The sequence below is a fragment of the Nothoprocta perdicaria genome, unplaced genomic scaffold (assembly GCF_003342845.1).
Source record: "Nothoprocta perdicaria isolate Ctin4 unplaced genomic scaffold, notPer1 scaffold_74, whole genome shotgun sequence".
In the NCBI taxonomy this organism is placed as follows: Eukaryota; Metazoa; Chordata; class Aves; order Tinamiformes; family Tinamidae; genus Nothoprocta; species Nothoprocta perdicaria.
This window is the reverse complement of record NW_020456021.1, coordinates 3,366,557-3,394,552: the sequence shown is the minus strand read 5'-3', so window position 1 is coordinate 3,394,552 and position 27,996 is coordinate 3,366,557. Positions and strand designations below refer to the sequence as shown.

The following is a 27,996-nucleotide window of genomic DNA, read 5'->3' as shown; positions in this document are numbered from 1 at the left end:
GATTAGGAGTATTATTGATATCAGCAGTACAAAGCAGAGGGGCACTGGTCAAATGATGCACCTTCATGAACTCACACTGGAGCATTATCTGTGGATGTTCATAAATCATAGTTGTTCCAATGTGTAGTAAGGCCTTGTAATTTGTGTTCAAGAGCACAAAGTTGGGGTAGTCTTCATACTTTGTATTTGCTTAGTGTCTGCCATCACTGGGACAATGACACAGAACTAGAATCTAAATAACTTCCCTCACTTAAACCAGATGATGCTTGATATTGTCTCCACTTTTCCTTCAGATATAGCATCTTTTCCACCTTTTTAGGACATCTGTTCAGCTACCAAACTTCCAAGCCAGTCTCTTTTTAAACTGTAAAGCCTCAGATAACTGGAGAACAGAGTATTAGACCCCACTGGAAGCTTTAGAAACATCATTTGGGCCTAATGGGGAATTCATGGATAGTAGTTAGATGTAATTTAATTTCTACAGAAAAAAAAAAAAGAGAGAGAGAGAGAGAGAGAGAAATTTCTTCATTTCATGAGAAACGAAAGAAATCAAACAAATCAAAAAAACCAGTAATCGGATCTGAAAAAAGAACCATTTCCAAGTTGTTTTGTTTTGCATTACCATATTTTCTTTAAGATTTGTTTTTTTATAAAATTAATAGCATTAACTGAATGTTCAATTTAATAGATAACAGTTAATAAGCTAAGGTTCCCAAGAGGTTTGCACAGTAGAATTAACTAAAGCTTATCATCCATTTCATAGTTACTCCTTGGTACAAGCTATTTCTGGTTCAGGTTCAGTTATACGTGGAAAAATGATGATTTTAGGGTTGTCAGAGATGGTGAAAAGTGGTTTCTCTGGAGATTTCTGGGATTATCCTCTCACAGAACACAGAACACAAAGCCTTCAGGCTTTGCTTGCTACACATCTAATTTCATAATTCAGCTGTCTGACTTTTGAGTTAGTTTACTATTGTTGTTTTAAAAAGTTCCTATATGAGGTTTAAAAAGTTCCTAGCATATATGAGAATTATACAGGGAAAAGAAAAGTTCCTTGACTATCAAACTATTCTCCGTTTTCATGAAATTTTATGCATTCACCTTAGAGCATCAAAAGCTGTTCTTGACATAAAATTTTGAACAGAAAATAAATTGTAACTCAAGACTGTGAAATATAGTCAACGTGTTTTCCTCCAAAGTACACTGTACTGGGTGAAGGTGAGGAGGTTTTGATCAAAATGTAACAACTCCTGCATAATAATATTCTGAAATAAACCCCAAGAAAAAGGCCTTTGTGCAGGTGGGGCTGTGAGGTTCCAAGCTCCTATCAGCTTGCAATTCTAGGACATGGTAAAAGAGAGGAGTTACAGTAGATATTTGCAATGCAAATGTTTGGAAGGACATTATTATATTACAGAATTTATTTAAAATCATGTGAAAAATAGAATACACATTCAATTGCTTACTCAGTGAATTGAGTTTTTCTTGGCAAAAGTAAGAAATAAGAAGTGGCCTGTGTGCATACTGTTTTTTAAAAAAAGCATTATTTATGGTGATATAAAGTGAACCAGCAAGAGACAGAGCCCAGAGCAACAGTCAATTGGCATAATATATCTAAAAGACAGATTTAGTGTCATCATCATCAACATCTGTTGACATTTTAGGTGCCTGAAGGCACCTAAACTGTGCAGATATCCAACTATCTGCACAGGGCTTTCAAATATGAAAGCAGCAGCTGAGCAGAAAACCTTGGGGAATCTAAAATGATACTGCAGGCCTATGTTTAGGAAAATGAATTTTATCCTACTGACACAGAATTTACTGATATTTAGGTCCTTAACATATGTAATCTTCAGTATTATTGCCTTGAATACTATTAAAAATCTTCCTGCAGTCTAGTTATTAATTCTGCCTCACTTTTTACTGATTTCCAAGTTCAAAAGTGAAGCAACCATCTCACTTCCTTTCCTAATTTCCTCTTGTGAGAGATGGTCAAAAGGAATATAGAGCCATTTTCTGCCCTAATATCTCCCTTAGATCCTCTACTACTTGCTGTGAAGAAAAAGACACCAAGGCAGACACTGGGCAGCTGTTATCTAGTCTTGTACTTGTACTATAATATACTGGTCTTGTACTACTTCACTTAGCTAATATTAGAGACACAAGAAACTTGTGGAAGTTACTTAGCAATCTTTGCAACACCTAACAACATCTTCTGTGTTTGTGACACTCAAACTCTAAGACACCATTTAAACACATGGAGAATAAAGCTGAAACTCTGAACCACTGGTAGAACCCAGAAAAAGAGCAAGTATTAAGGCAACACCCAATGAAACATTCAACCTTCGTTCCTTCAAAGACTCAAGAAAGGAGGAATGGAAGAAGTGAAAATCTCTGCACATAAGAGAGCTTTACAGATATTGCTGTCTCACCTTCCTTGGGGTTACCAACCATTTCAAGTACTGTTGAAACACTTTGTTAATTCTGAGTGCACACCTGTTTGGGCAAATTCTCAATCATGATAGAATTTTAAATGCATGCTGAGTTTGAACAGAATCATACAACTAAGACAGTGGAAAGACTTCCACATTTGTTCATGCTTTTTGAGCGATATGCTGAATTAAAAGGACCTGATTCCTCAAAAGGCTTTTCACTTCTTTTTAAGTGCTGAGTTCCCTTTACTCCACAGACTTTGCTATCAGATGAAAGGCTGAGAGGATGTGCTGCCYGGTACTTAGCAGGACCAGGAAGTTAATCAGAGGGGAACTTTGCTTAAAAAAAAATTCCTCTGACATACCAGAAGTACATAAAATATTTCATTTGACTTTGCTGTATAAATCTTACTATAGTTCGAAGAAATTCTTTAGTGTTTATCAGTCTGCTCCATACATTGCTAGTGCTGGAGGTGCTAGTAAAAATACTTACCCTCTGAAGCATAAAAAATGCATAGAAGATTCACATTTTCTGTTCATTATTTGTGCTTCATATTGGCTTTTCTGTTTACAAAACACTAACTGCAATTACTTGCATTAGAATTAAAAATATGTGAAGTGACTGTTTGTACAAGACAGTTAAAATGTTTAATTTATAAATAATTTCATAACTAACCTAAATGCATCAGCATTTGATTAATATTTTTAAATAGTAATTTACACTTAAGACGAGTTGCAGAGTATTTCATGAAACAAAACTTTGATTGTATCAATATAATTTGACTTGCTCTTATGAACTAGATTATCACTAATTTACATAATTAAAATACTAAAAAAAAAAAGGAATTTTTTTTTTCATTTTTCCTGCTGACAGATAATACAGACAGCATATACCAACACCATGGTGTGTTTAAGTTGCAATGCTAATAGCAAAAAATGGCAGTTGACACAATTTCCTTAAGCTTTTACTGAAATGTGAAAATGTGTTCTTTCACATTTCTAGATAAATGTGTTCTGGATAACCAACCTGTGCTTTTGCTTTTTGGCAGCAGAGAATAAATAAATCATTTTAAATCATTTACTAGCAGAACTTACACTGACTTAATGACCTTTTTTTTTTTTTTTTTTTTTTTAGATGCAAAAAATATTTGAGAAACTTCCAGGATTTAAAGAAATCCATGTATTAGGATTTAAGTAAGTAAGAAAATAGGTTTCAGTTTTCTATTGATTTCAAGGATTCTCATCTCACTTCTCTCCTCCAGTATCAAGAGACCTATTAATAGTGGAGCATGTATTGCTATAAATAGAAATTTATTTTCTGGAACAATACATAGAGAATATCAAGAGAAGTGCAAATACATCCCAAATGAGGCTATAAGCCTTTGAATTGTTATGCAGCAGAAGTAGTTTTGTTCCCCGAGGAAATTATAAATACTGTTTCAGGTGATTATTAATGTTTTCAAATCATTTGTTTGCTACCAGCATTGAAATACAAAATTTCTTAAATTATGTTAGGCAAAGAGGGTTAAGAGCTTGAATGATTTGGGTGCGTACTTTATTTTCATAGGGATCCTGTGCCCCTTGTAAAGCACAGTGATGGTGCTTTGGCAAGATGAGGATATGATATATTCACCCATGCAAAATGTTTGCAGCAGACTATTTATAAGTACTTCAAACCATTCAGATGCCTTACTTTTGAATAAATACTTTTGTATAAATTCCGATCTATCTTCCTCAAAAACAGGGTTTTTTTTTTGTTTTGTTTTGTTTTTGTTTTTTTTCAAAAAGGAATGAGTATTTTATATGGTTAATTCCACAGATAACAGCACATGGAAGAGTCCAAAGAAAACAAAATCACAAATAGCAATTAAAACCTGAAAGAAACAGAGAAAAAGAACAAGAAAAGACATAAATTCATGTGGGCTTGTGTCACAGCATAAAGGAGATACAGTTCTGTTAATACTTAGTACATGTTGAGGGATAATCACATCACAGTGTAATTTTAGACAAGGACTTACTTTTCTCAGCTATTCTCTCTGCAAAATTTCTGGGAACAGGGAGAGATAAGAACAAAACATAGTGAAAACAAGTTGTTTAAAATTTTGATAATAAAATGAAGAAAAGCAAAAGCTGACTACTCCGGAACAAGCAGAGAAAATCTGTAGAGGCTTCTTGCAGTAACAACTTAGGCTAAATTACCTTCTTGAGTTGTAACTCCAAAGAGATCTGAGATCAATTTTTGTTTAATATCTTGATCTTCAGTCTCAGATGCTGATGAGAAAGCACATTCATCCGTGTTGATGAATGCTGTTTTTTTGCTGTTTCCCAGCAGCAAAACCAGTCTGAGATATGTTGTTGTCTGGTCTCCTTTGGCTGTTTTGGTACATTTGTTAGCAGAATTTGCTATGAGGCAGTACTGAAAGACAATACTAGAGATGTGCCAGAGAATTCATCAGGGAAATGAAAATAACAGGATATTATGCAGCACTCAGCATATATTACAGAACGTCACTACAGACAAGTCAGAGGTAATTAATAGGTCAAGTTATCCTGTGACTAGCATCTGAGCTACCAAGTAGAGGAACAATAATAGTAGCCACTTGTCATCATGGACAAAAAAAAAAAAAAAAAAAAAAAAAAAAAAAAAAAAAAAAAAAAAAAAAAAAAAAAAAAAAAAAAAAAAAGCAAATCTTTCCATCTATCAAAATAAAGTAAAATTCCTTTTTCTTCCCATTTATGAAGATTTGTTAGAAAGAGAAAAAGCATAATGATGGAGAGTAGGCTGTAATTTTCACCCTGAGGTAAAGACTATAGAAGACAGGTAGAAGATAAAATGTCATGATGCTTTTGATTTACAACTGCATGGTTTGCCAATATACATGAATCTCTGTTTTTCTTTCTTTTGCAATCCATTATCACACTCTTTCTTCTGTGATGGAATGAAGACAGAAGAAGGAAAAAGATGGGTAATTTGTCTGTTTGTCTATAATTAATATGATTACCATTTTCTATAAACTAATAAATGTATATAGATATGTCCATTAGCTTTTTTTTTTATCTTGATATGACAAAGTAAATTGTGTTCTGCCCAAGTACAGAATCTTTTTCCGTAATCTGAAAGATTCACATAATGAAATTCTGTCGGGGTCTTTCTGAAGTAAAGAATTTTCTGAACAAATCCATGTTCAAGTAACTGGATATCTCCATTGGCCATAAACATAAAATAAAAAACAAAGGATCTTCCTATTTACATTTTCAGTTTTGATAAGCTATTTCTTAGCTGTGTTTTATACATACATAGAAATAGATATATAAGCATTCGGTTCAAAAAGAATGTAAGATTTAATTTGCAAAGAGACCAACTTCTAATCTGATAAAATCCTGGGAGCTCTTGACTGGTAATACATACAACTATGGGATTTTTTGTTATTGCTTGAAAGCGCTCCAGGAGAATCATTTCTCTAGCAGCTTTCAGAATTTCTCCTTCAACTGTATTTTAAAAGGAATTGTGTTGCATAAATACATAGCATATACTAGATAAGATGAAATTTCTTTCACTTTACTTATGCAATCCTGTTGAAAGCAACAGAGTGCAATACAAATGCTCCCAAATATGTTCGCTGCTTTTTTCACTTTAGTTAAGTGCATTTAACATTTATAAAAAATGATTAATTAATAACATCTAAGCAGAAGCTATACACACTCATTTAGAGTTGGACAAGCTAACTCCTACAGTGGAAAATTATTTTCTTCCAACATTAGTTAGTTTTCTTGTTTGTTCTTCGTAAGAGTGAAATTGCATGAAACATGGTAGAATTTTTGGTTATATGCAGTTCTATGAACTAAAGACTGTTTACTCACTTTTCATAAGTTTCTGTATAACCAATATGTGATTATGACTTCTGGTGACTTCCAGCTTGTATTTATAATCAATAATTGAACCAATAACTTCACACTTTATTATCAGTCCTACAAGTCTCTGAGTAGTCAGCTTTAAGTGGATTATGTTAGGATATTTATAATGTTCTCCAAAATTTAAACTTTTATTTTGGAATGATGCATAGACGAAAAAAAGCCTTAGGTATAGCAGAAGTGATCTGTAGATGACTTTGTGACTAAAAAGAAGCATATCTGTGTTATTTTTATGAGTAATTATATTTTTGAGCTGCAGAGATTGTGTTTGTTTGTTTGTTTTTTCTAAATTAAGTCCTCAACCATTAACTAATTTAGTTGCACTTGGCATTATTGTATCCTCCCTTTGCAGATCAAGCAGCACTATAGCACGATACGTGGTAAACTTTGAGAGAGATGGCTCAGACATCAAAAGCCCAACAGATGACCTCACAACCATTGGCTCTAATAAGGTTGAAAATGAAAAAACTCCACTTTCTCCAAAGGAAGAGAAGGAGGTAGCTGCAAGTAAACTCACCGTGACTGATCTTCAGCAGCTGGTTGCCACAGCACTCCACGAGGACAGGTCTCTGCCCGTGGACCTTGGAACACTTCAGTTTACTGATGGTCAGTAGGCAAGACACTGCAGGTCTAAACCTTGCCTGGCAAATATGTGCAATTTGAACAAGGTCTTTCTGTCCCCCACAGATCATTTTCATTTGACATAACCCATTTTGCTGTATATTGCATAACAAGCAAAGAATTCTCAGATCTATGTTAAATTTAAAACCAAAATGACCTTTTATCATTTTAAATCCTAACTTCTAATCACATTGGAGGCTCTATTTGTTTAGAAAAGCTGAATATTTTGTGGATTCAGACCAATAAGGGGAAACAAGAAATATAGCATGAAAATCCACAAAATAATTTTGATTTCCCAGTAGGGATAGTCTCCTATTTTTAATAAGACAAAAAATGAGTGTTTCCTCTAACCTAGATTTAGCTGCCTAAAAACTAAACCTTCATGGTAGTCAAGATATCTACCCTTCCAGTGGAGTCAAAGGAGAAAGGCAAGCACTTTAAAAAGCATTTGATCTCAAGCTAAAATTGGTGATGTGAATCTCACACTGTGAGGGGACATTTCTTTCCCTGAAGCACAGATGGAGCATAGATGACAAGTATAAAGAGCTAAAGCTGAGAGAGGAAAAATGCCATCAGAAGTTTCAGAGGCCATTTTATGTCCATTGATCTGTCATAAATATCCCTCTATAGTGCATCCATTATTTTTTCAAAGTTAACATAGCCCTGATTTTGGAGAGCTAGATCAATTTTTTTTTATATATATATATATGTACACATGAAAATGTTAAGACACTCAGCATATTTTAGTAAAACAGTCTGCATATTTTAGTCATTACGTGTCATATATAAACAGCAACATTTTCTTCTACCAAAAATGTTTAGATGAATTGGATGAACTAGTATTTCTATCATGACTGAGATTAAAAGTGCCAAGAAAAAAATATGGGTGTAAAATATTTTAACATTATCTATTTCTGAGTAACTTTTCTCCCACTAGCTCTCTTTAATTGCTAGTTTTAGGAAATCAGCTTGCATGCAGGTATGTTTTACAGAGCTCTTCAGAGAGGGTTAAAGGAGCAACAGGGTGTTAAAGCCAAAACCTCTGAGAGTAACAATGCTGTGGGTTCTGGTAACAACTGAAAAGAATTTTAGCTTGATGAACAACACATTGTAATGACACATCATAGCCCGTGTGAATTTCACTGAGTAGTTTGTACTCCAACTGGTTTTAATTATTCATCCAGCTATGCATGGTTCAGCCCTCTACAGACCTATCCCATTAATACTATATAAGGAATAAAAAGATTAGTGCATATAAAATTCCTACCTTACTCACAATTGTCAGTTTAAATTGAAGCTTATGCTTCTTTCTTAACATTGATTTTTAAAAGTCATCTTTTTGATGGAGAATAATGGTCTTAATACTGTTTTTACTTAGTTTATAAGTTTCAATCCATTGTCAACGTGATTGTCTTGAAACTATTCAGTTCTGTGTGTGTATAAAAATATGATTATTTTTTGCAGAATCTATTAAACCGTCTAGTGATTCTGATAATGACATCCAGTCCATGGTCACTATTCCTCTAGCTCCCCCTGAGCTGGTAAGTTAATCCAGAGTGAGATTTTAATTCATTTTTCCACAAAAAAATAATTTAAATAGTCTTAGAAAGATATATACTGTGGTGCTCCACAGCAAAAGCAGAGATATTGTTTAAAGTATTTACAAATGAATATTACTGCTTGATCCCTTTGCCATTGTTAATTACAAGGGAAACCATGGTTCATGAGTAATAAACATAAAATAACATAACACATGTCAATGAGAGAAGAAGAGTAAATGATAGGGGTAGTAAAAGTCATCTTTGACTGATTTTAAAATAATAGACAACGTGATTAGGATCACATGTGTATATCTGAGATTTTATATATCCCATGACTTCACAAGAAGTTAATTTTTCACAAGCTCTTGTGACTAAACATCATTAGACTTTCTTGCAGTGAATGTTAATGCAAATGACTGCATTCATCTTTTTTTTTTCTACTGAATCCCTTTTTCAGGAGGACTCCATGAATGTTGAACTTCCACTACCTTATCCCAGCCCAGCACTGGTGGAACAAACAGGAGAAACCTTAACCAGTGGATTTGCAACTGAAATCCCTGTGCTTAGTGGAGAAATCAGGGTCCCTGAAGACTTTAATAATTTTGTTTCATCTGAAACTGCATTCCCTACCAAACCTCCTCGAGAACTGTCTCGAGAGAGATTTCCTACAAGCACAGAAGATACCACTGCTGACCAGCAAAGTTTCACAGTGCCTTTCAGTGCTCTGCTTAGCACACACAGTCCTTTGAAACCAGAGGGTTCCTATTTGCTTCCTCCAGCAGATGAGTATACCAGCAACGAATTAATCACTGATGACTTGGAGCCCCCAACAGAGCAGGCTGTCACACTGGCAGTTTATACCACAGATGATACCTTTATCCCAATCACTTTCCTGGATGCCAGTGATGAGAAGAGTGAAGCAGAGATGGARAAAGAGCTGACTGGAATCACAGCACCACCTTTCAAGGAAGCTGACCAAGATGATCTGGCTGGACAAGGTAAAAAGCAAAAAACATTCCTGTTGTTAGAAAAAGTAGGAGTGATTCAATTGTTCCTACACATATATATTCATATRTGAGTAATGCAGATACTGCTTTAAGATTTCAATTTTAGTCATAATAAGAATATTTCTGGACTATCAAGGGCAGAAYACACTTTGCATATGTGATGACCCCTTCTGCTTTATCACAAGTATAGGAAAAAAAAACATGTTGTAAGTGAAAAACAACTCAAATACCTACACAAGTCTTGGTAGAGAAACTTTAATACAACCTAAAACAAAAAGATAGGCATGATTTCCCTATTTAGCAGAAGAGCATTGACCCTGCAAATGGAAAAAAAAAAAAAATGTCAGCAGAAAGATATTAGGATGAGCTTAAGGGCAAAGACAAATCACAGATTTCCATAGAGCAGCAAAATACTGGTAAGTCTGCTACTTCCATTACCTATATTAGCAGCCTGGAAAGCCAGACTGGATACTGGGGAGAATTATGGTATAGGGAGAACTGGTATGTATGGSGTAGCAGCTCCGTATACAGCAGCAAACTTTGAGCAATAGTTCCTGCCATCACCCTCCATCTATTCAAAAATTGAAAATGTCATAGAGGAAACAATATTTCTGGGGCTGTCGCTCCATCAATATTGGGGGGAAATAAAAGCTTTTAATATTCTATTGTACTCGTAAATCTCTGTTCCACCAGCCTGGATCATCCTCAAGCTCTCAAGAAACACTTTAAGRGGGGAAGACTCTGCAGAGTCACAGTGTCTGCAGTGTCACAGTGTTTTTCCTGTGAGAAGAACACTGTTGAGGAGTGAATGGTGGTCACATCTCTGTATGTGTGACTGGGAAGAGCCTCACTCTTTATCATAATTGCTCTCATATTGACACAGCCTTGCTTTGAACAGAGCCCTTTGACATCTTCCTCCTGCCTTACAATTAATTTGGTTGCACATTTCTCCTTGCTCACTGCTATTTCCTAGCAGTTTCTTGAAAAGCTGATCTGTGGATGTTTGGCAGGTTCTTTCTGCCTCTGGTTCATCTCCAGTTGCCTGAAGGCCATGTGTGTTTAGCATAGCTTTCTTTTTGGCATAACCAGCCTTGTCACAGAAGAGAAAAACCCATCACTTCCTGGAGAATTACTCTGGATGCTCTCAGGACTGGAATTCACCCACTGTTTGTGCCAGCCATGCCAGACATTTTTTTTACATCCCTGGTAATAGCGGGTAAGAACTCCTCTGTTTTCATTTTATATTTTTCTGGTTTCCTCATGTGCCCCTTGATCATAAACTGACAAGCTTCTCTCAACATTCTCCCCATCAGATTCTCTCTGCACCCTTTCACTCTCCCTGATGATCACTGGCAGCTTCAGATGTGCTAAGAATGGTTTGCATGAAGGTGCTGATTAATCTGATGCTCAGAAGAGGGAAGAGGTAGGTCTACTTGCGTAATTTTCTCAAGTATAGTATAAAAGATTGATTAGCCTAAAAATTATGCTTAACCTGAAGATGATTCGTATGCTGCATATGACAGAAAACCTAAACAAAATAAAACTTGTATCACATCCTCAGAACATATTTAAAAATGCTAGATCGAAATTAATAATCTGAACAAAAAGGCATGAGACAAACTGTATTATCTATTTTTCCAGTTTAACACATTGCCATTCCCCATTAACACATTGCTCAGATTATCCAGTTTCACCCATACAGTTTTGTTTTAATTTAAGGTTAGGCTTTCTTTACTTCAAATACTATTTCTTAGTCATCCTCCCCAAACATGCAGTATTAGTTAATTTAACAAAAGCGAGTGAGACTCTATGTGTTTTATATATAGCTGATAGTCCTGTTGAGTCAGTGACATTGCTATGTAACGTACAAAGAAAACCCCCTGCTGAGAAAATGTTCCAATACAGGGTCAATACACCTAAAGCTATTTGTACAGTGGAAAAGCAACCTGCACCTCTATGCAGAGAGATTTGCCTCAGTGCTCAGACACAGAGTCACTTAGACTTTTTCACCCGACTTTCTTCCGCAGACGCACACGTTGGTCCCTTAGTTTCCACACAGGCCCAGCCAGACCACCCTGCCCATCTCCCACTCTCGTGTGTGGAGCTGGTCTCTGTCACAGTCATCATTTTGCATCCCGTAGTCAACCCCATTTCTCAGCTCCGGGGGCTCACTCTCATGCACTGTCACATGCGCCCCTTTAGCCCCTCAAAACTATCCTTTCCTCAGAACCGCTGTGGCCCAAGTGCTATCACTTCTCCTGTAATCAGCGTTGCTCCTGGCTGTCCCCTTCCATGACTATGAGAGCTATTTTACTCCAAAGTTATCATCTCTCCCTCTCCACATTCACCATAATAGCACTTCCTTCGAATGATCCTACTAGCCAAAACTTAGGCTTTTTTACTGATTGCAGGTAACTCCCCGCTGTTAGTGAGATGTAATGTATCTAATAAAGACTTTGTCACATTTCAGTCTTGGATGCGGTCAAACCAATATACGATAATCTTTCTGACTGTGGGCAGGCAGGAGATTAGAAGCAGAAAAAAGGATAAATTTCTCCCACCTCCTTCCTTGGCTGACAGCGACAGCCACAAAGGCTACGGGGAGCCACATGAAAGGAGGGATGCAGTGCCTGCTGTGTGATAATATTTAAAATCTAATCAGTGTTAGCTGAATCTTAGACTGCATTTTGTTCCAGTTAGTGATTTTTTTTTTGAAACAAAGGGATAAAAACTTCTTTGAGGAATTTTACGTTCTTCAAACACTGATGGCAGTAATTCTAATCCTCTAATAAAACAAAGAATATGAAAAACGTAGAAATAAGTTCAGAAGTTTTCAAGACTCATATCACAAGTAATATATTCTTCAATATATTAACATAGTGGAAAATTTATTTGRAAAAATCCTACCAGTACAGTAATAAGACAATAAAAATATTTTAAAGTAAATAATACAGAAATATAGGTTGAAGCTCTAAGATTACCCTTTACTGGGTTATAAATATGAGAAGCTACAGAACTTTACACATGATATAGTCTTATACTAACAAACAGCAGCCAAAGTTGCCCTGCTGAGACTAACATGCACTGAATAATACTCACACTTTTTACCCTCAGTAAAAATGCTTGATTTTGCTAAAAATGCTGGCTTCAAAATACAATGTATTGTGATCAAACAGTGGTAAAGTTTTTATTCTCTAAAATTACTACAGCTGTTTCTTTAGAAGATTCAGTATCCTTTCAGTGTAAGAAGGTACACTATAAGCTGGCATTTTTGTAGTAAATTCCTTGTTAGGGAATAACTCACGCCATTTGTACTAGACTATTTAAGGCCTATTAACTTGAGTGCTCTGAATCACATCTCTGGATCTACTGTGGCTCTAAACTATGGAGAGAGCTTATTAATTCCATGTTATTCAAGTGAAGGTGATTATATGATATGAAAAAAAATCTGTGTATTTAATATTACAATTTTTCCTTTCAAGTGCTCATATTATGACAAGATTTGAAGATCACAAATTTTAACATTCTAATTTCATGTTTGTCTTTTTGTTTTTAGGTCCTTGGATCAATCATATTATTTGAATTTATATAGAGTGTGATTTCTATTTTGTTTTTATCTTTCCACAAACTAATAAACTCCTATATCACAAAACTGTCTGCCAATGTCATTACCTACAAACATTTGCTCCCATTTTTCCTAYTATATAGTGGAGAAAAATAGAGAAAGTGTCCAGGGATTTGCAGGGTGCACACAATTCTGAAGGACACATATTTTCCTTGTAACTTATCAGAGTTTATTTCTAATCATTGCAAAATAAAAATTTCAAAGTGGTATTCAAGGTTCCAGTTTTTCCTCGTAGAGCTCGTGGGAGCTCCATAATCATTACAGTAGCTTACAGGATGGTGGTGTATATAAATGGATTTCTTTTTTTAATATTTACGGATCTTTATARAGTCTTAGATTATTTTCACATGGACTTTGTTACTTTAAACTCATTAAATACATTTTCAGCTTTGATTGCAGATCAGTCAGTAATGGGAATAAAAGCTGTTAATCTTCTAAAGCTAGAGTTTTCAGCAGGCTGCTCATTTAACTCCATTCCTTTGTAAGAGTGTATTCATATTTGCAAATTCACTGCTTCTCAATTTTGTTTCTCTGTTTAATTCACTGACTTGAATACTAATCAAATCCAGACATCTTGGTTTGACATGGTACCATGCTTGTTTAAAATATATTTTAATTCTGAWAAATACAAATGGCAAATAGTGCATAATTTTACTACAGAAGAATATAAGATATATAACAATATAAGATGTCACAGGAGCCAWTAACAAATTTAACATGTTTTCATTGTAAATGGGTTTTACTTACTTACTTATCTCTTTGTTTACTACATTACTACTTCTTCTGTTTCATGATATTTTTCTAATCTCAGCTAAATCATTTATCAAGGACTTGAATCACAAAAATTACTTTTCCACCACTTGAATGAAGTTTTATTTGGCAATCTCATTAAGAGATCATGTAAGGGTTCAGTAAAGGGYAAAAGCAATTTGTCATGGAAAATAACCTACTACTGACCTGTCCATACTGTCCATACCAGGTATCTAATTATATTCCTTCCTATTTAATATTTTTACAAAATGCAGGAATGATGATCATTCTACTTTCTTTATAATATTTTAATTAGGAGTGTGAATACTGTTAGCTGCCTAAAGCAACTAATATGGAAATACTGGCTTTTCTATTGCTACCGTCAGAAGGGTCGAGAGGCAGGTAGATGTTTCCACATGTGTTTTGAGTCTTAATTAAAGAGGCAACACATTTGCCATAAACAGGGGCAGCAGCTCTGCAAGGCAATGGAGAGACTGCAGTGGAAGGAGGGACTGGGACCTGAATTAGCAGATCRTTATTTTCTGCTCTTCTTTATCTTTCCCACAAATATTTTTATTGAAGAGCATCCTTGCAGGATGAGGACAACTGTTACTACTCAGAGGTTTGAGGACATTTTAAACACCACCTGTTCCTATCTATTCAAAGTATTTATGTGTTCCTGAGGTGGTTAACCCTTTGGAACTGCTGAAACAGGATAATGCAACAGCCAATGACACAGGTCAAAAAAGTAAGCTAGCCTAATTACTTGTATCTATTTTATTACTGTCTTTTGTAGGTTTATGTTTATTTTGCAGCTGAGAAAATTATAAAATTTATATATTCAATTTATTTATAACATTACTTCAAAACTTTGAAGCAAAGAGCTTATTCCTCAACAAAGCATGCACAAAGCCTTTAGTGAAAAAAAAAAAAAATTATTAGCAAATAGCTACCTGAAGTATATAAAATCCTTAATGAGACATAAAATGGCAAGTTGAATTACTGTTTTTATACCATGTATTAATTGACACATATGGAAATATGGAAAAAGAAAAATGGATTTGATGTGAAATGAATTGCCAGAGATATGTTTTTGCCTTCAGTTACTGTGAAAGAATCCTCAGGTGACTAGTTTAGGCTTGGCTAACTTACTAGAGACATCCAAAATCAGAAGGATTTTGGCACATAGGACTTAGCATTGAGGGTCAGAAATCAAAAATCAAATATTGAAACTCCCCATGAAACGAGGAGGGAGCACTGCATAGCTGCTTGCTCACAGACGTTCACCAGCTTCTGTCCCCATGAAGCAGAGGTACTTATGGAAAAATAAATAATTTTTTAATCATGTATCTTTCATAAAGGATGGGCATAAGAATAGCAAGCTATGGCTGTTCAGTACTTTGAATGCTGCAGCTTTAGCATTTCAAAGCCTGATTTTGCAAGTTCAGTGTTGTTCTCTTGTGAGTGCAAGGTAGAAGGGAAGTGCTCTTAGAATAATGTGAGATGATTGTCACTGCTAAGTATTATTTTCTTGGGATACAAAGTGCTCCTCTGATGACATCATACATCAGAATTACATTTATCTGCATCTTTGGTGGTGAGGGCATGATGACAAAGCACACTCGTAGGGTATGAGGGCTTTCAGAATAAACTGAAGGCATTTAAAAGAAGTTATGTAGAGCAGTATGTGGTACTGGAGCTAGAGCTGGACCTGTCAGGCTGTTCTGTGAGAAAAACAAAGATTTCAGCCAGAATGTTAAAGAGGAACATCAAGAGACACATTTTTTTCAGCCTGAAGATGAAGGATTGGCTTCCAGTGTGCAGGGGTTCACTGAAGTCAGTAGAGGAGTTGTTGCACTGCTTGCACTGGACACTAAACACAGCTTCTGGAGGAGCTCCCATGCAAACATACATATGTATGCAGCCGCCAGTAAGGTGCTTCTCATGTGTTCTTACACTTAAAAAGGTAAACTTATTAATTGGTAATTATGTATGGTGAGGCTTTTGCTGTGAAATGTTAGATCAGTGATCCTCTTTCCTGTAGTTCTCTTACTGCCCATCTAACTTGTACCCCAGTTAAAAATGAAAGATCTCAAACACAAATTCACTCCTTAAGCTATTCACTTGTATATAGCAGTCCTGCATCCAGCATTTACMTGACATTTCAGATACCAAGAAAATGTATGAATTAGAATTCAGGTACTTGGTTTTAAATCTTGTAAGTGCATATTTATTCTTTGATTAGTTATTTTCTTCAATTGTAATATATACAAACACATGTATCTAAGCATAATAGTGCAGTCTTTGTATAGAGAACAATGAATGTCAGTGAAACTGGGACTTTTTGATTCCCGTAGTCCATTGCCTGTAGAAATGTCAGTGCTTATTAAGCTCGTGAGCAAAATGAAACGCCAGGCTGCCTTACATGCAACCTTCCAGGCCTGCTTATAAATGCAAAGTCACTAGAAATATATTCYGTGGCAATTTGACCTTTCACAAATAAGAATTCCGTATTCACAGTGAATGAGAAGGGTTTTCCTCACTTAAAAATATAAGACAACAAATTAACTAGCAACCTGAAATAAAGCTGTTAAAATTGCAGTCAATTTTTTTTTCTGATAAACCAGACCTTTGTATTCTTCTCTCTCAGCTGGGAATAAATGCCTGCATGTAGCACTTCTTTTACAAAGATTTAATATAGCAGTTTGCACAGGAAATTGCCTCTTAATTTAGAGTTTACAGGTATTTGCCAACAGCAGTTTAGCTTTTGATATAAAACTTTCCTCAGTACAAGCTTCTCCTGCCTTATCCATGTAATACAAAAATACCTAGAGATTTCAGTGAACCTCTTTGCAGGAGGATAAGAGGTGGTTGAGAGTTAGAATTGAGTTTTTTATTGTTAACAACAGCTTTTAATCCCACAACATTGTTCAACCTTTGATATGGTCACGCCGGGAGCATATTTGAGCTCAGCATCCTGTTGCCTACTTTCTGCAGGTTCACTGCACTTAAATCATGGTGGTATAGATCTAATTGTGCGCTGAAATGAAATATAAACATACCTAAATTCTCAGTGTTTATGCATTTAAAGGATTCGTAAAATAATTACCTGTGTTGTTATTTTTTTATCCTTCTGCTATAAAAATACTATTTAGAAGGCAAATAATGGAAAAGTGTTGCAATAGTTGCTTTATGAGGAAGTAGCATAAGCATAGTTTGTATTCCAGGTTATTTCAAAGTAATATAAAACTAGGATTTGAAATGCTAATGTGAATGGATGTTTGGGGTTCAAAATGTCTATGTCTTCTTTGCATTTCACCCATAGGGTTTAATTCATCAGGATTCATTTGATTACGTAGCCTCACGTAGACAGTTACAAAATTTGGCATAAAATGGTTGCAAATTGTTTCACTGCTGTTTTTAAGGGGTGGCTTGTGCAGGCATGCCCTGCAGCAGCAATAAGACACTCTCGTTAGCGAAAGCGTGACCAAGAAACCGGGTCAGTAAGCCAGGCTTTGGGGCTGGTGCTGCATTATGTCTGTGGTCAGCGACTAGCGTGGCTGGAGGGGCATTGACTGGTAGATCAGGATCCACATCTTACTAAAATGGGCAATGTTTCTGGATCTTAATGCCCTCAAGGCCTTCTAAGATACTTCACTTGTGTATAAGAGAATGCCAGAAGACTTTGATCGCCTGTGTGTAGTCTATAGGATCTATCTTTCTGTATATTAGGAAGCTTTAGGCAGCTATACTCCAAAYCTATGGTATATGTATGATTAGTCTGCTTCATATTTGCTGCTGTTTCAAAATTCTGGTACTGCTTTCCCCGTGGTTGCCTGTTTCTAAAATACAAGTGGCCTAACAAACAGCATCCTGATCACACATCCACTAGGCCTCAAAATGTTCGGGTGTGTTGTCATGCTGAGAGCTCAGGGAGCTGCAGCTTCATCCCACCAACAGATCATCCTGCATTGAAGTCTCAAGTACTTCACCRGTGAATTCCCTTAACCAAATGTGTCATGCCCTTTATCAGTGTAACAAATAACAGCAAAAGTTTTGTTAAGCAGACAGCATCAGTCATGCAGTTTTAATTTGCTTTTCTAATCTGTCCCTACCTTTGATAAAACCGCAGACATGAGRACATGTTGGGCAGTGCTCTGCTGTGCTCTTCAGCACCGTGGTCTGACTCTGGCATTTACTGGCATTACGTTGGCACCAGTGCAGATTTCACATTGTCACAAATAGAAGGAGACAGCGCAACTGTGCCAGTTTAAATGGGAATTTACTGCACCACTTCAAGGCCCTTTTGTGTTTCCAGAGCAACACAGGCAGTTTGGCCTCACAGTAAATGAGGATGCAGCACTCGGCCCAATAAGGACGTTGCGGATTAGTAGTGCGTTTCAGGGTCCTTTCCTGAATCACTAATGCTTTGGCATCACTTGAAATAGAACCAAAACGTAACTTCCCACATCCTACTCCCGTAGTTTATTCATTAGCTAGTTTGCTAGATGTTTTAGCCAAACATACTATCACTAATTCACCATATAAAATTATAATATAACAAATGACAAGGGAAAAACATAGACTATCTTAGCAAAACTTTTTGCAAAATCATAAACTGGATGGGAAAAAAAATGGTTTTGAAGAATTTAATTGCATTAAAACTACATATGGTGTTTCAGGACAATTGTGGAAGAAAGGATCTGTTTTGAAAGGTGTGGTCAACTTAACTGAATGAGGACATGGCTATGACCTCCAAATAAAGCACAGTAGCTTGAGCCAGTGTATGAAGGTATATGGTACCTCAGTAAGGAAAAGAACATAATCATGAAAATAGCGCTTTAATAATGGCAATATAGAAAAAAAGAGCCCACATTAGGAAATTGGGAACTAGGGCATTTCATTAAATTACTGATATCTAGAAAGCAGATGGCTGTTTATTATTAAGCTTTCCTCTGTTTGAAATGTATGCTTGTTCCTAAAACATATCCATGACAAATAGAAGTTTGGACCATATTCTTCAGAAAGCAGAAAGGAAAACAAAGAACACCTATGGAAAATTCCTATTCAGTAGTTAGAATAATTGAGTTCTCTTTCAGTCTGAGATGTTCCAGATGAGAGAAAAAAAAAAAAAAAAAAAGAAAGAAAAGAAAAGTATATAGTGCAAAGTTGAAGCCAGTTTCTCATCATTTTCTTGTAGCTACCAAAGTTAGTTAGCTGCCAGCCAAATTCAGTCTCAGCCATCACGCTGTAGACTGGAATTTCAGCTACATCTATCATACTTTCTAGACCCATGGCAGGCTCTTGTGGGAATATCAGAAAAGCTTGGCATCTGGGTCGAATGTCTGATTTAAGTGCAGCAGATGATTTCTTAGGGTTTGGAGGCTGTTTTCATTGATGCTGCTGTTTTTGGGTAAATTGCCACAGTTTCCATCGAAAGGTGCTGTACTACTTTGCATAACCACATTTTGTGATTACTGACAAATAGCAGCTTTTGCATCTCACAGAGGAGGAGGGAACCAAAATGACTCAAGTGTTGCACTGATCCAAGCAGACACCTCGAAGCTGCAATCTACTCGTTCAGTCAATATAAACCGACAGTGCGATTATGTACCTTCATAACCAGAGTGCACTTAGGAGTAGCTCAGGAAATACTTACCAAGTGTAATTATTATTTAAATGCAGCACCCACAGAAATCTCATCACTCAAACACATGAATGGAGTGTTTTTATCTCAGTAGTTCTTCTTAAGCGATGGGCAATAACATTTTCATGTTTAGGTCATGTTAGTGCTTGTTTTTAAAAATGCTTTAGTGGAAAATGCTTTCAGTGTACCTGTAATTCTCATTTCATGTCTGACCATCTTTTTGAAATGGCTGTTTGTGTTTCCCCTGTTTTTCTGCAGCAGTTAAGATCATGGATCTACCAGAATCCTCCGGTGATGACATTTTGGTTACAGCCAGCCCTTACCTTCACACAAAAACGTTGCCTTTCTTTATCGGTGACCTCTCTGCCGCCCAGCCTGGAGATATTATTGCAGATGCGCTGCCGTCAGAGCAGGTCGTGGTGCTGCCTCCAGCGACCAGCCCATCCCACGGCCTGTCCCTCATCATCGACCAGTCCCTCGAAGTAACGGACTCGGTGCCGGCAGCCGGCAGCGCYGCTCCCGTGAGCGCTGAGGCCGGAGTGCCGGATATCGCGGCCGAGGTGGACAGCGTCAGTGAGATGAGCACGGCAGCCCTGGATGAAGTGGAGCACGGCAGTGGGTACATCTCAGTGCTGAGAACTCACCCTGCAGAAGCCACCCCAGCTCCTACGCTGAAGTATGTAACTACCAGCTCCATGACCACTGCAGCCAAAGGCAAGGAGCTAGTGGTTTTCTTCAGCCTCAGGGTAACCAACATGCACTTCTCCGATGACCTCTTCAATAGGAGTTCTTCAGAATACAAAGCGCTAGAACAACAGTTCATGCAATTGGTGGGTGAAAATCAACTTGAACCTCATATACAGTAGTTGGGCATGGTTTAACAAAATGCATAGTCCTCACCAGTAAGTTACATTAATTCTCTATCTGTAAGTCAGAGGTTCTTGTGACCATCTTACCTTGATGTTTTGGCTGGAAGATGATGGTCTATTCCGGTTGGCTCAGTCAGATAATTAGACACCAAAAAGCACAATTCATTAATGATATCAGACCCTGCTTTGTTCACCCTGAAAAGCTGTGTTTTTAATTGTTTCTTGTGGACTGGGAGGACACACAAACCTAGGATGCTGTCAGGGTCTGAAGCAGCTGATTATGAAGTTGGTTTCACATGTCAAGAGACATATGAAAGTCCAGATACCTGACACATATTCTTGCATTTGGCTTTTTCTCATATCCGTGTCAACACTATGGTAATGCTGATTACATCTAAGGCTCATGTCTTTATGCTAGATTTAAAAACAAGCCTTTAAAAATATATCATAGCTTAGCAAAAGGAATGTGATTAGATACGGATTTTCTCCTTGGGTACAATAGGGCAACGGGTCACTGCAGTAGCACGCCTACTATGCTGTGCTCTAACCCACCTGGACTGAACATTTTAAAATAATTAAGCTTGGCTTTTGGAAGAGGTGATTTTTTTTTTAATTCCGGATGAATAAACTCCCCAACTGCTGTGCACTTCATTACTGGGGAAATTACTACCTATCCAACTGCTGTGCACTTCATTATTGGGAAAATTGCTGCCCATCCATTTCAATACATCATTGAGAAAGATGCAAAGGTCCAGAGGAATATAGCAATAAACAGGAATGGGAATTTGGTGGTGGAGTTTGGCACTTGTATTAATATCATATAAATAATTGTGCTATAGATATATGTACTTAATAATGAAAAGTGACTATAAGAGAAATGAATACCAGGTAGATATAAACAGCAAGTTAAAATAAATGCAACTTTCTGTTTTGCAGTTACTTCCATACCTTCAGTCCAACCTTACAGGTTTTAAACAACTTGAAATACTTAACTTCAGGAATGGAAGCGTGATTGTCAACAGCAAAATGAAATTTGCCAGAACAGTGCCATACAACATCACGGAAGCAGTACACTGTGTTTTGGAAGATTTCTGCGATGCTGCAGCTGAGCGCCTCAATTTGGAGATTGACAGCTATTCCCTGGACATTGAGCCAGGTAAGGTTGCATTATTAATGCTGAGCAAAATCAAACCCATCTAAGTAACCTTTTCTATATACCGACATCTTCAAAAGGATCACTGGCACTTTTGGAAAGACTAGTGTTAGCAAATTTCTCCCAGCAATACATGGAAATATGAAAAACAAAGATCTTGCAGATTCCACTACCAACAGATGTTTTTGCATGGTGTAGTGTTTCTCATGAGCACATTTCTTAATAGGTAGCAAAGCCAAAGGCCGAATGGGCACAATGTGAGTTGTTCTCCTAAATCATCAGTAACTGCTCAGTCAGTCGTTCTGGCACATTGGTAGAAGGACAGGCCAACTCAGGACATTCATGTTAAGTATAAAGATCTCCAGGATGCCAGCAGAAATGACTAGATAAAATCACAATAACAATGCACATGCAATGATATCTTGGACTATACAGGACATTCTTCTGAGGAAAATCAAAAGAAATTTTAAGAGCTACTGATTTTTTGGTGGTTTAAAGCTCCCTTTTCCACATCTGCATCCAACTATTTCCTGCTACCTTCAGGAAACCTTATACTGTATAACCATATAACTGTAAACTGTAKAAGCACTTTCTGCTCTGTCTTTTCCCAGCAATTTAACTACGAAGTTACTGATTTCCTGTGTTTAGCTCTTGTTCTCAAAACACTTGCTCTATGTGCAGTGCAGAGAGCACCTCCACCACCAGCATTTCTGTACTGGAATCACATCTTCTTGATGCAGTTTTCATTGTTTTTCCCCCAAAGTTTTTTCTTGTATTTATTTCTTTTGAATCCATATTCTTGTTACTTTTAAGTGCTGGGAAAAGACAGGGTAACAAGTGCTTCTACAGTTCACATGAGTGATTGAGCAAAATCTTGTATCCAAGTTTATAAAACATTGGATTTGACTATTTTTTCAATTCTGTAAGTGAAATTTAGGGCATCATTATATCATCATCAAAGTGCAACAGAGTACAGGATAAGTGGAAAATTTCTAGGAATAATTATATTCTACAGAAATTTACTGCCCAGCAACTTTACTACTGTATAGGTTTCTCCTATAGTTTGCTCCATAGGTATCTAATTTCAGAATCCCTGCTGACTTACTACTACCTTTCAAATACCATATGTCTGCAGTCCTTGTTAAACTGTATTGTTAGTCAGTAAGACTAACAATTATTGTGTTGACACTACTATAATGTAGGTATGTTCAAATATTCAGTTGAGTCAGGACTTTACCTTGTACTGTTTTGTAAAACCAAAGCCTGGATCTGCCTTCAATTTTTAGATTTTACTGTTTCATTTGTGAACTTGATCTAATTGAAATGGAGAAGAAAAGTGCCATTACCTTAGCATGCAGATGCCTTTTCCAGTTTTGATTTTATGTAAAAATCATGAGCAACTTCAGAACAAAACATCCATATATAATTGACACAACACTTGCTGATCTATCTTCATGTTACATGTCTCCTCAAAGTCACTAAAAGAAATTGTAAAGAGGGTTATAAAAGTGCAATATTTTAAACTTTCAAATACTGCTATGATAAATTGATACTGTGTTGAATAAAGGAATGAATGTGTCTGAGAGTGAACTTCAGGCTACCAGACATCCTCTGCTTTGGCAGTAAGCTTCATTAAATAAAAAATAAATCCAAAAAGTTGATAAAATGCAAATGCAGAAAAGCACAAAAATCTTTCATCACCTCCATATCTACTGCTTTATTGATGTGGTATTTCAGCTTTAATTCAAGAAGGAGATATTGCAATGAATTTACATGAGACTGTTCTCACATATAGTTTTCAACTTTCATGAACAGTAGTAAAATGTCAAAGTATTAAAAAAAAAAATAGAATCCTACCATTTTTCCATATAGGTGGGGGGAAAAAAAGGGAAAAAAAAAAGAAAAAAAAAACCTAATTAATGTAATTCAAACAAATCCCTGTTTATTGTGAAGATAAGAGCCATCTAGTGGTAACAAAGTTTTACCATGGTAGGACACTCCAGGCAAGGCGAAAGTTATTGCAAGACCCAGTCTTTTATAAGCAGTGGCTGCAAGGGGCTGGTTGCAAATAGCGCAGCAGGATTTAAAAAATATCTGCACGTGTTTTTTTTCTTAATTCAAAGAAAGTGAAATCACAGGAAAGGTGTCAAGTATGGCAGGCATGCATCCTGCAACTGCATTAAGAAAAGTGAAACACTATCACAGAGAAAATGAGGCTTTAACTCAGCAAAATGTTGATGCCCATCACTGCTTGTCACAAGGAACCCCCCGATACCTCTCGCTTCCGAGGGCAGCAGAGCTGTCGCAAGCAGCCGTGGGTAACGCGCGCACCTGGAGCCCGTTTTTCTCAGGTAGCAGCATCACAGCGCTGCTGCTTCCACCAGTATGAAGTTAAACCATGACCATGGAAACCGGGGAGAGAATTACAGCAGACATGCAGTGAATGTTGCTGTTAATATTTTAATCCATTGTACCAAGTCTTGTGTTCATCATTTTTCTGTGGGATAAGCAAGGGATGTGTAGCAACAACTTCCTCTTTTGATTTGCCACCTATTTTTGTTCCTTTCAAAACTACATTTTGTAGTTCCTCATCAGCAATTTCGATGACCAGAATGAGGCATAGAATAATTATCTTTTTWTATATATATATAGGCAAAGGCTTGCCTGGCAATAAAGTTATCTCATAACTTAATGTAATTCAGCAATGCCCAGTTATTGTTTTAAGGTTTATTTGTAAATCCATTTATAATCCAGGAGCAAAATAGATCTCAAATTAACATGCAGAGGGCATAGAGCAAAGAGAKGGCAAGAATATTCAAATTGCTTCCACTAGTCTTAAATTCAAAAGAAAAAAAAGCAACTAGCTATAGAATTATAGAGGAGTTCTAATGAACAGCTCAGCTGGATTAATTTCCAGCAGTTTAGCATATCCTAATGCATGCTTGAGATTTCCAGCACTGCTATAAAGGATGTGCTGCTCATTTTTCACAGAAATTAATATAACTGAGTATCTTAGTCCCTGAAATAGCCCTGGAAAAGAATTCTCACCCACAGATATATAGATACTAGCTGCAATACCCAGTATGACTCTTAAAGAGAAATTTTAACCCCGCACAGTCTCCTCCTATTACTTTTTCCACCTTTTCRGCAGGTAGGCTGGGCTGGCAGCTGGGCTAAGATGACTCCAGTTGGGTCATTCCTTCGTTACTAGTAAGAAGTAGGGGTGTGGGAAGGGAGAATTAGCCTTGTCTGACAGGGAAGGGTAGGACTTCAGGCTGTCTCTGGCTTCAGCCCTACTCTGAACATCAGCAGCTTCATTTTCACAGAGAGTATGAATCAGAAAAGGGTAAAAGACTTAGAGCAGTAAGTCTCTTACTACAGTAAATCTCTTACTAACAAGCTGTAAATCCCTTACTAATAAAAACATCAAATAAATAAAATCTGCAAGTTCTCCCAATGCTMCCAGATCACGTCCAAAAAAAAAGAGTATTTTTTGGAGCTGATGCCAGTATTTCTAGGTTGCAGTTCTCACAATATTGTGCAATACAGAATAATCTAATTTCCTCTCTTGGACACATTCTAAATTAGATTAAGGTGATTGCAGCAAGAGCTGCATTTCTTACTTACATGTAAGAGGGTAGCATAGTGCTATAAGTATTATAAAGCTAGCACTTCATAGTGAAAATGGATTAAAAATATCCAAAAGTGGAAGTCCTTGTCAATGAGACAGAAAGAAAACCACAAAAGTTTTAGCTCTCGTATCTCCTGTGCCATCTGGGGAAAGAAAAACGTACCCTTTTTTTGCTGTATTACCAGCTTGCTGTCCCTGTCTGCGTGCACAAGTAGCAGGTTGGTAGTTGGTGTTATTCTCTCTAGCCACACAAACCCTGCCAAACGCTTCGGGGCAGAGCATCCACAGGGCGTTAATGGCATTAACCCTGCCCGTCCTTTCCAGCTGACCAGGCAGACCCGTGCAAGTTCATGGCCTGTGACGAGTTTTCCGAGTGCGTAACCAACGAGTGGAGCAAGGAGGCCGACTGCCTGTGCAAGCCGGGCTACGCGAGCCGGGACGGGCTGCCCTGCCRGAGCCTCTGCGAGATGGAGCCGCAGCTCTGCGTCAACGGAGGCAAGTGCGAGCTGGTCCCAGGAACAGGAGCTGTCTGCAGGTAACTCGGTGACGTGAACGCAGGCTGGCGGGTGAAGAAGCGGTGCTGAGCGTGCACTTCTAAGCAGCATAAACTACCTGCTAACAAACCAAGTCTGGAATCAGACACTCCAGGCTACTTGGTTATGCCCTGTCTCAACACAAATAGATTCATTATGGATAAAGCAATTTTGGTCAATTAATATTTCTAGATCATTGTGATCTAATTATTTATTGAGATTCATTAGAGAGGATTCATTAGTTAGAAACTGAGTGTCACCAGCAGAGATGACAAGTATGAAATCATGCGTTCCTTTCAGAGTCCCAGGTACTTCTTGGAAAAATAAAATTATAACATCTTCACATTTTTGCTATTGATTGAATAGTATAATTTTAAGAAATTAAGCTTTTTTGAGTTAAGCAAAAAAGGAAATCTATATTCTTTTAAACCTAGCTATGAACATCACTGTGTTCTCACTCCAGGCCAGCCAGTAAAGCACGTGAAGGCTGAGACTGCTTGCAGGGTTGGAGCTTTTCAGGAAAGCACTAAGGATTAGCAGCTGCTCCCAACTGCAAACAGATCCCAGAAGGGCTTTTATGAGGAGTGACATTAAGCCAGTATAAAGTGCTGCTATAATACCTGAACACATTGATTCTCCTGCAAAAACATCAAGAGTCGTCTCACTTTAAGACCAGACCATGCAGAGCCAACGTGGAGCTCTGTACTACAGGCTGCCCGAGTGACAAGTTAAATAATCTCTGTATTTGCTCATTCTCTTTTAATACCAGTATTCGTAGATTAATGATATATCTTTTAAAGTATTCAGAATTAATTTCAAACAAGATGACTACTGAACAAATTCTGCGTATGGTAGTTTCACTCTAACAAATTATTTTCTGCAGTGGGCAAAACAGAAAAGATACTGGAAGATGTTATTTGCTGAAGTTACTGTTGAATTCCTGATTTTCAGAGTCACGGTGGTGCAGCAATAGTCCATTTTACTAGTAATGAGTCTATGATCTAAAGGGGGCCCGTTAAAAACTTCAAAGGTTATAGACTGCTGTTCCAAATTAAACACACTAAGAAAAAAATCTTTCCATTTCGGAGATCCCTGGCTTAGATAATGTAATTGCCAAACCATCCTCTGGCAGGTCCTGAATGCATCTGTAGAATGGTTCATCTTACAGGCAGGACACAGACATAGTAGAGGTAAAAGTATTTTAAATAATAAACTGCTAATACCAGATTAAATAATAAAATACTTATACCAGATTAAATAATAAAATACTTATACCAGATTGTAATAATTTAGCATCAGTTTCAACCTGACAACTTGTGCAAACTTGCGCAATCTGCACATAACTAAATTACAACCTGCAGTGGAAGCATTTGCTTTAGTCAAGTATTTGTTTTGCCTGTAGATTACTCAGAACCACACTAGGATTCTCCCTCACTAAACTTGAAACCCTGTGTTCTCACACCTAGTAGGGCAGACTTCTCCCTTGCCATAAGGGAAGCTCCTCTGAGCAAAACTCGTATTTTAGATCTTGCTTCTCTAGTTGAACAGAAACAGAACAAGTGGCAAAGACATCACATTTACGGAGCAATCCARGGCACCTCTGAACTTCCAGGGTGCTACTACACAAACACTGTTTCATTACAGGGAGAGGAACTTGCCAAAGTTGTTCCGGATGCCTGGTTTGCTTAAAATTTGGAGGTGGAGAAAGAATATATTAGGGCCTTGTTATTAACAGCAACATATATGAATCTAAGAATATTTTGTGTCTTTTATCATACCATGCTTATATTTAATTACAGATTTTCCTTTATTTTCAGTGGAGGTGCTCTGTATTTTCTGCCCTGAAGTTCTGTATATTTCTCTCTTCCTCTCCCTATTTTAGATGTCCCGTACGCAGACACAAGCTTTACCAAGGAGAGCGCTGTGCAAAATTTGCTCCAGAACCCACACAGCCCTTCATTTTCAAACCTGTCATTTTTGGCTTACTAAGCCTTCTTTTTATTTTCATCACTTTAATTTTTAAGTTAAGAAGAAAATGCAAAAGAAACTCTAATTTGGAGTAAGCTGATCATGATCTTTTTCTTCACACTTTGAAATTTTCCTTTTTTTCTTTATAATTCAAAGTCTTACGTATACAAAAATGTTCTGCATTGTAGAAGTCCTACCTTCAACAGCTGCAATACAGAAAACGCTGTAAGAATTAATCCTGCTTTTGAACACGATGAACCCATAACTAGCTTTTCTCACACGGCTTGTAGCGTAAGTGCTCGTGTCA

At 37.0% G+C, this 27,996-nt stretch overlaps 1 protein-coding gene across 1 annotated transcript in view; it reads left to right on the top strand.

The window, feature by feature from the left end:
- The window catches only part of IMPG1 (interphotoreceptor matrix proteoglycan 1), a 45,743-nt gene extending 20,016 nt beyond the window's left edge, over window positions 1–25,727 (top strand). Inside the window, exons 8-15 of the mRNA XM_026051281.1 lie at window positions 3,568–3,626; window positions 5,378–5,398; window positions 6,697–6,950; window positions 8,430–8,506; window positions 8,964–9,504; window positions 19,794–20,365; window positions 21,341–21,560; window positions 25,513–25,727. Of these exons, the coding sequence (XP_025907066.1) occupies window positions 3,568–3,626; window positions 5,378–5,398; window positions 6,697–6,950; window positions 8,430–8,506; window positions 8,964–9,504; window positions 19,794–20,365; window positions 21,341–21,560; window positions 25,513–25,727 (1,959 nt within the window). The remainder of the gene's footprint in view (window positions 1–3,567; window positions 3,627–5,377; window positions 5,399–6,696; window positions 6,951–8,429; window positions 8,507–8,963; window positions 9,505–19,793; window positions 20,366–21,340; window positions 21,561–25,512) is intronic.
- Window positions 25,728–27,996: the final 2,269 nt, after the last annotated feature.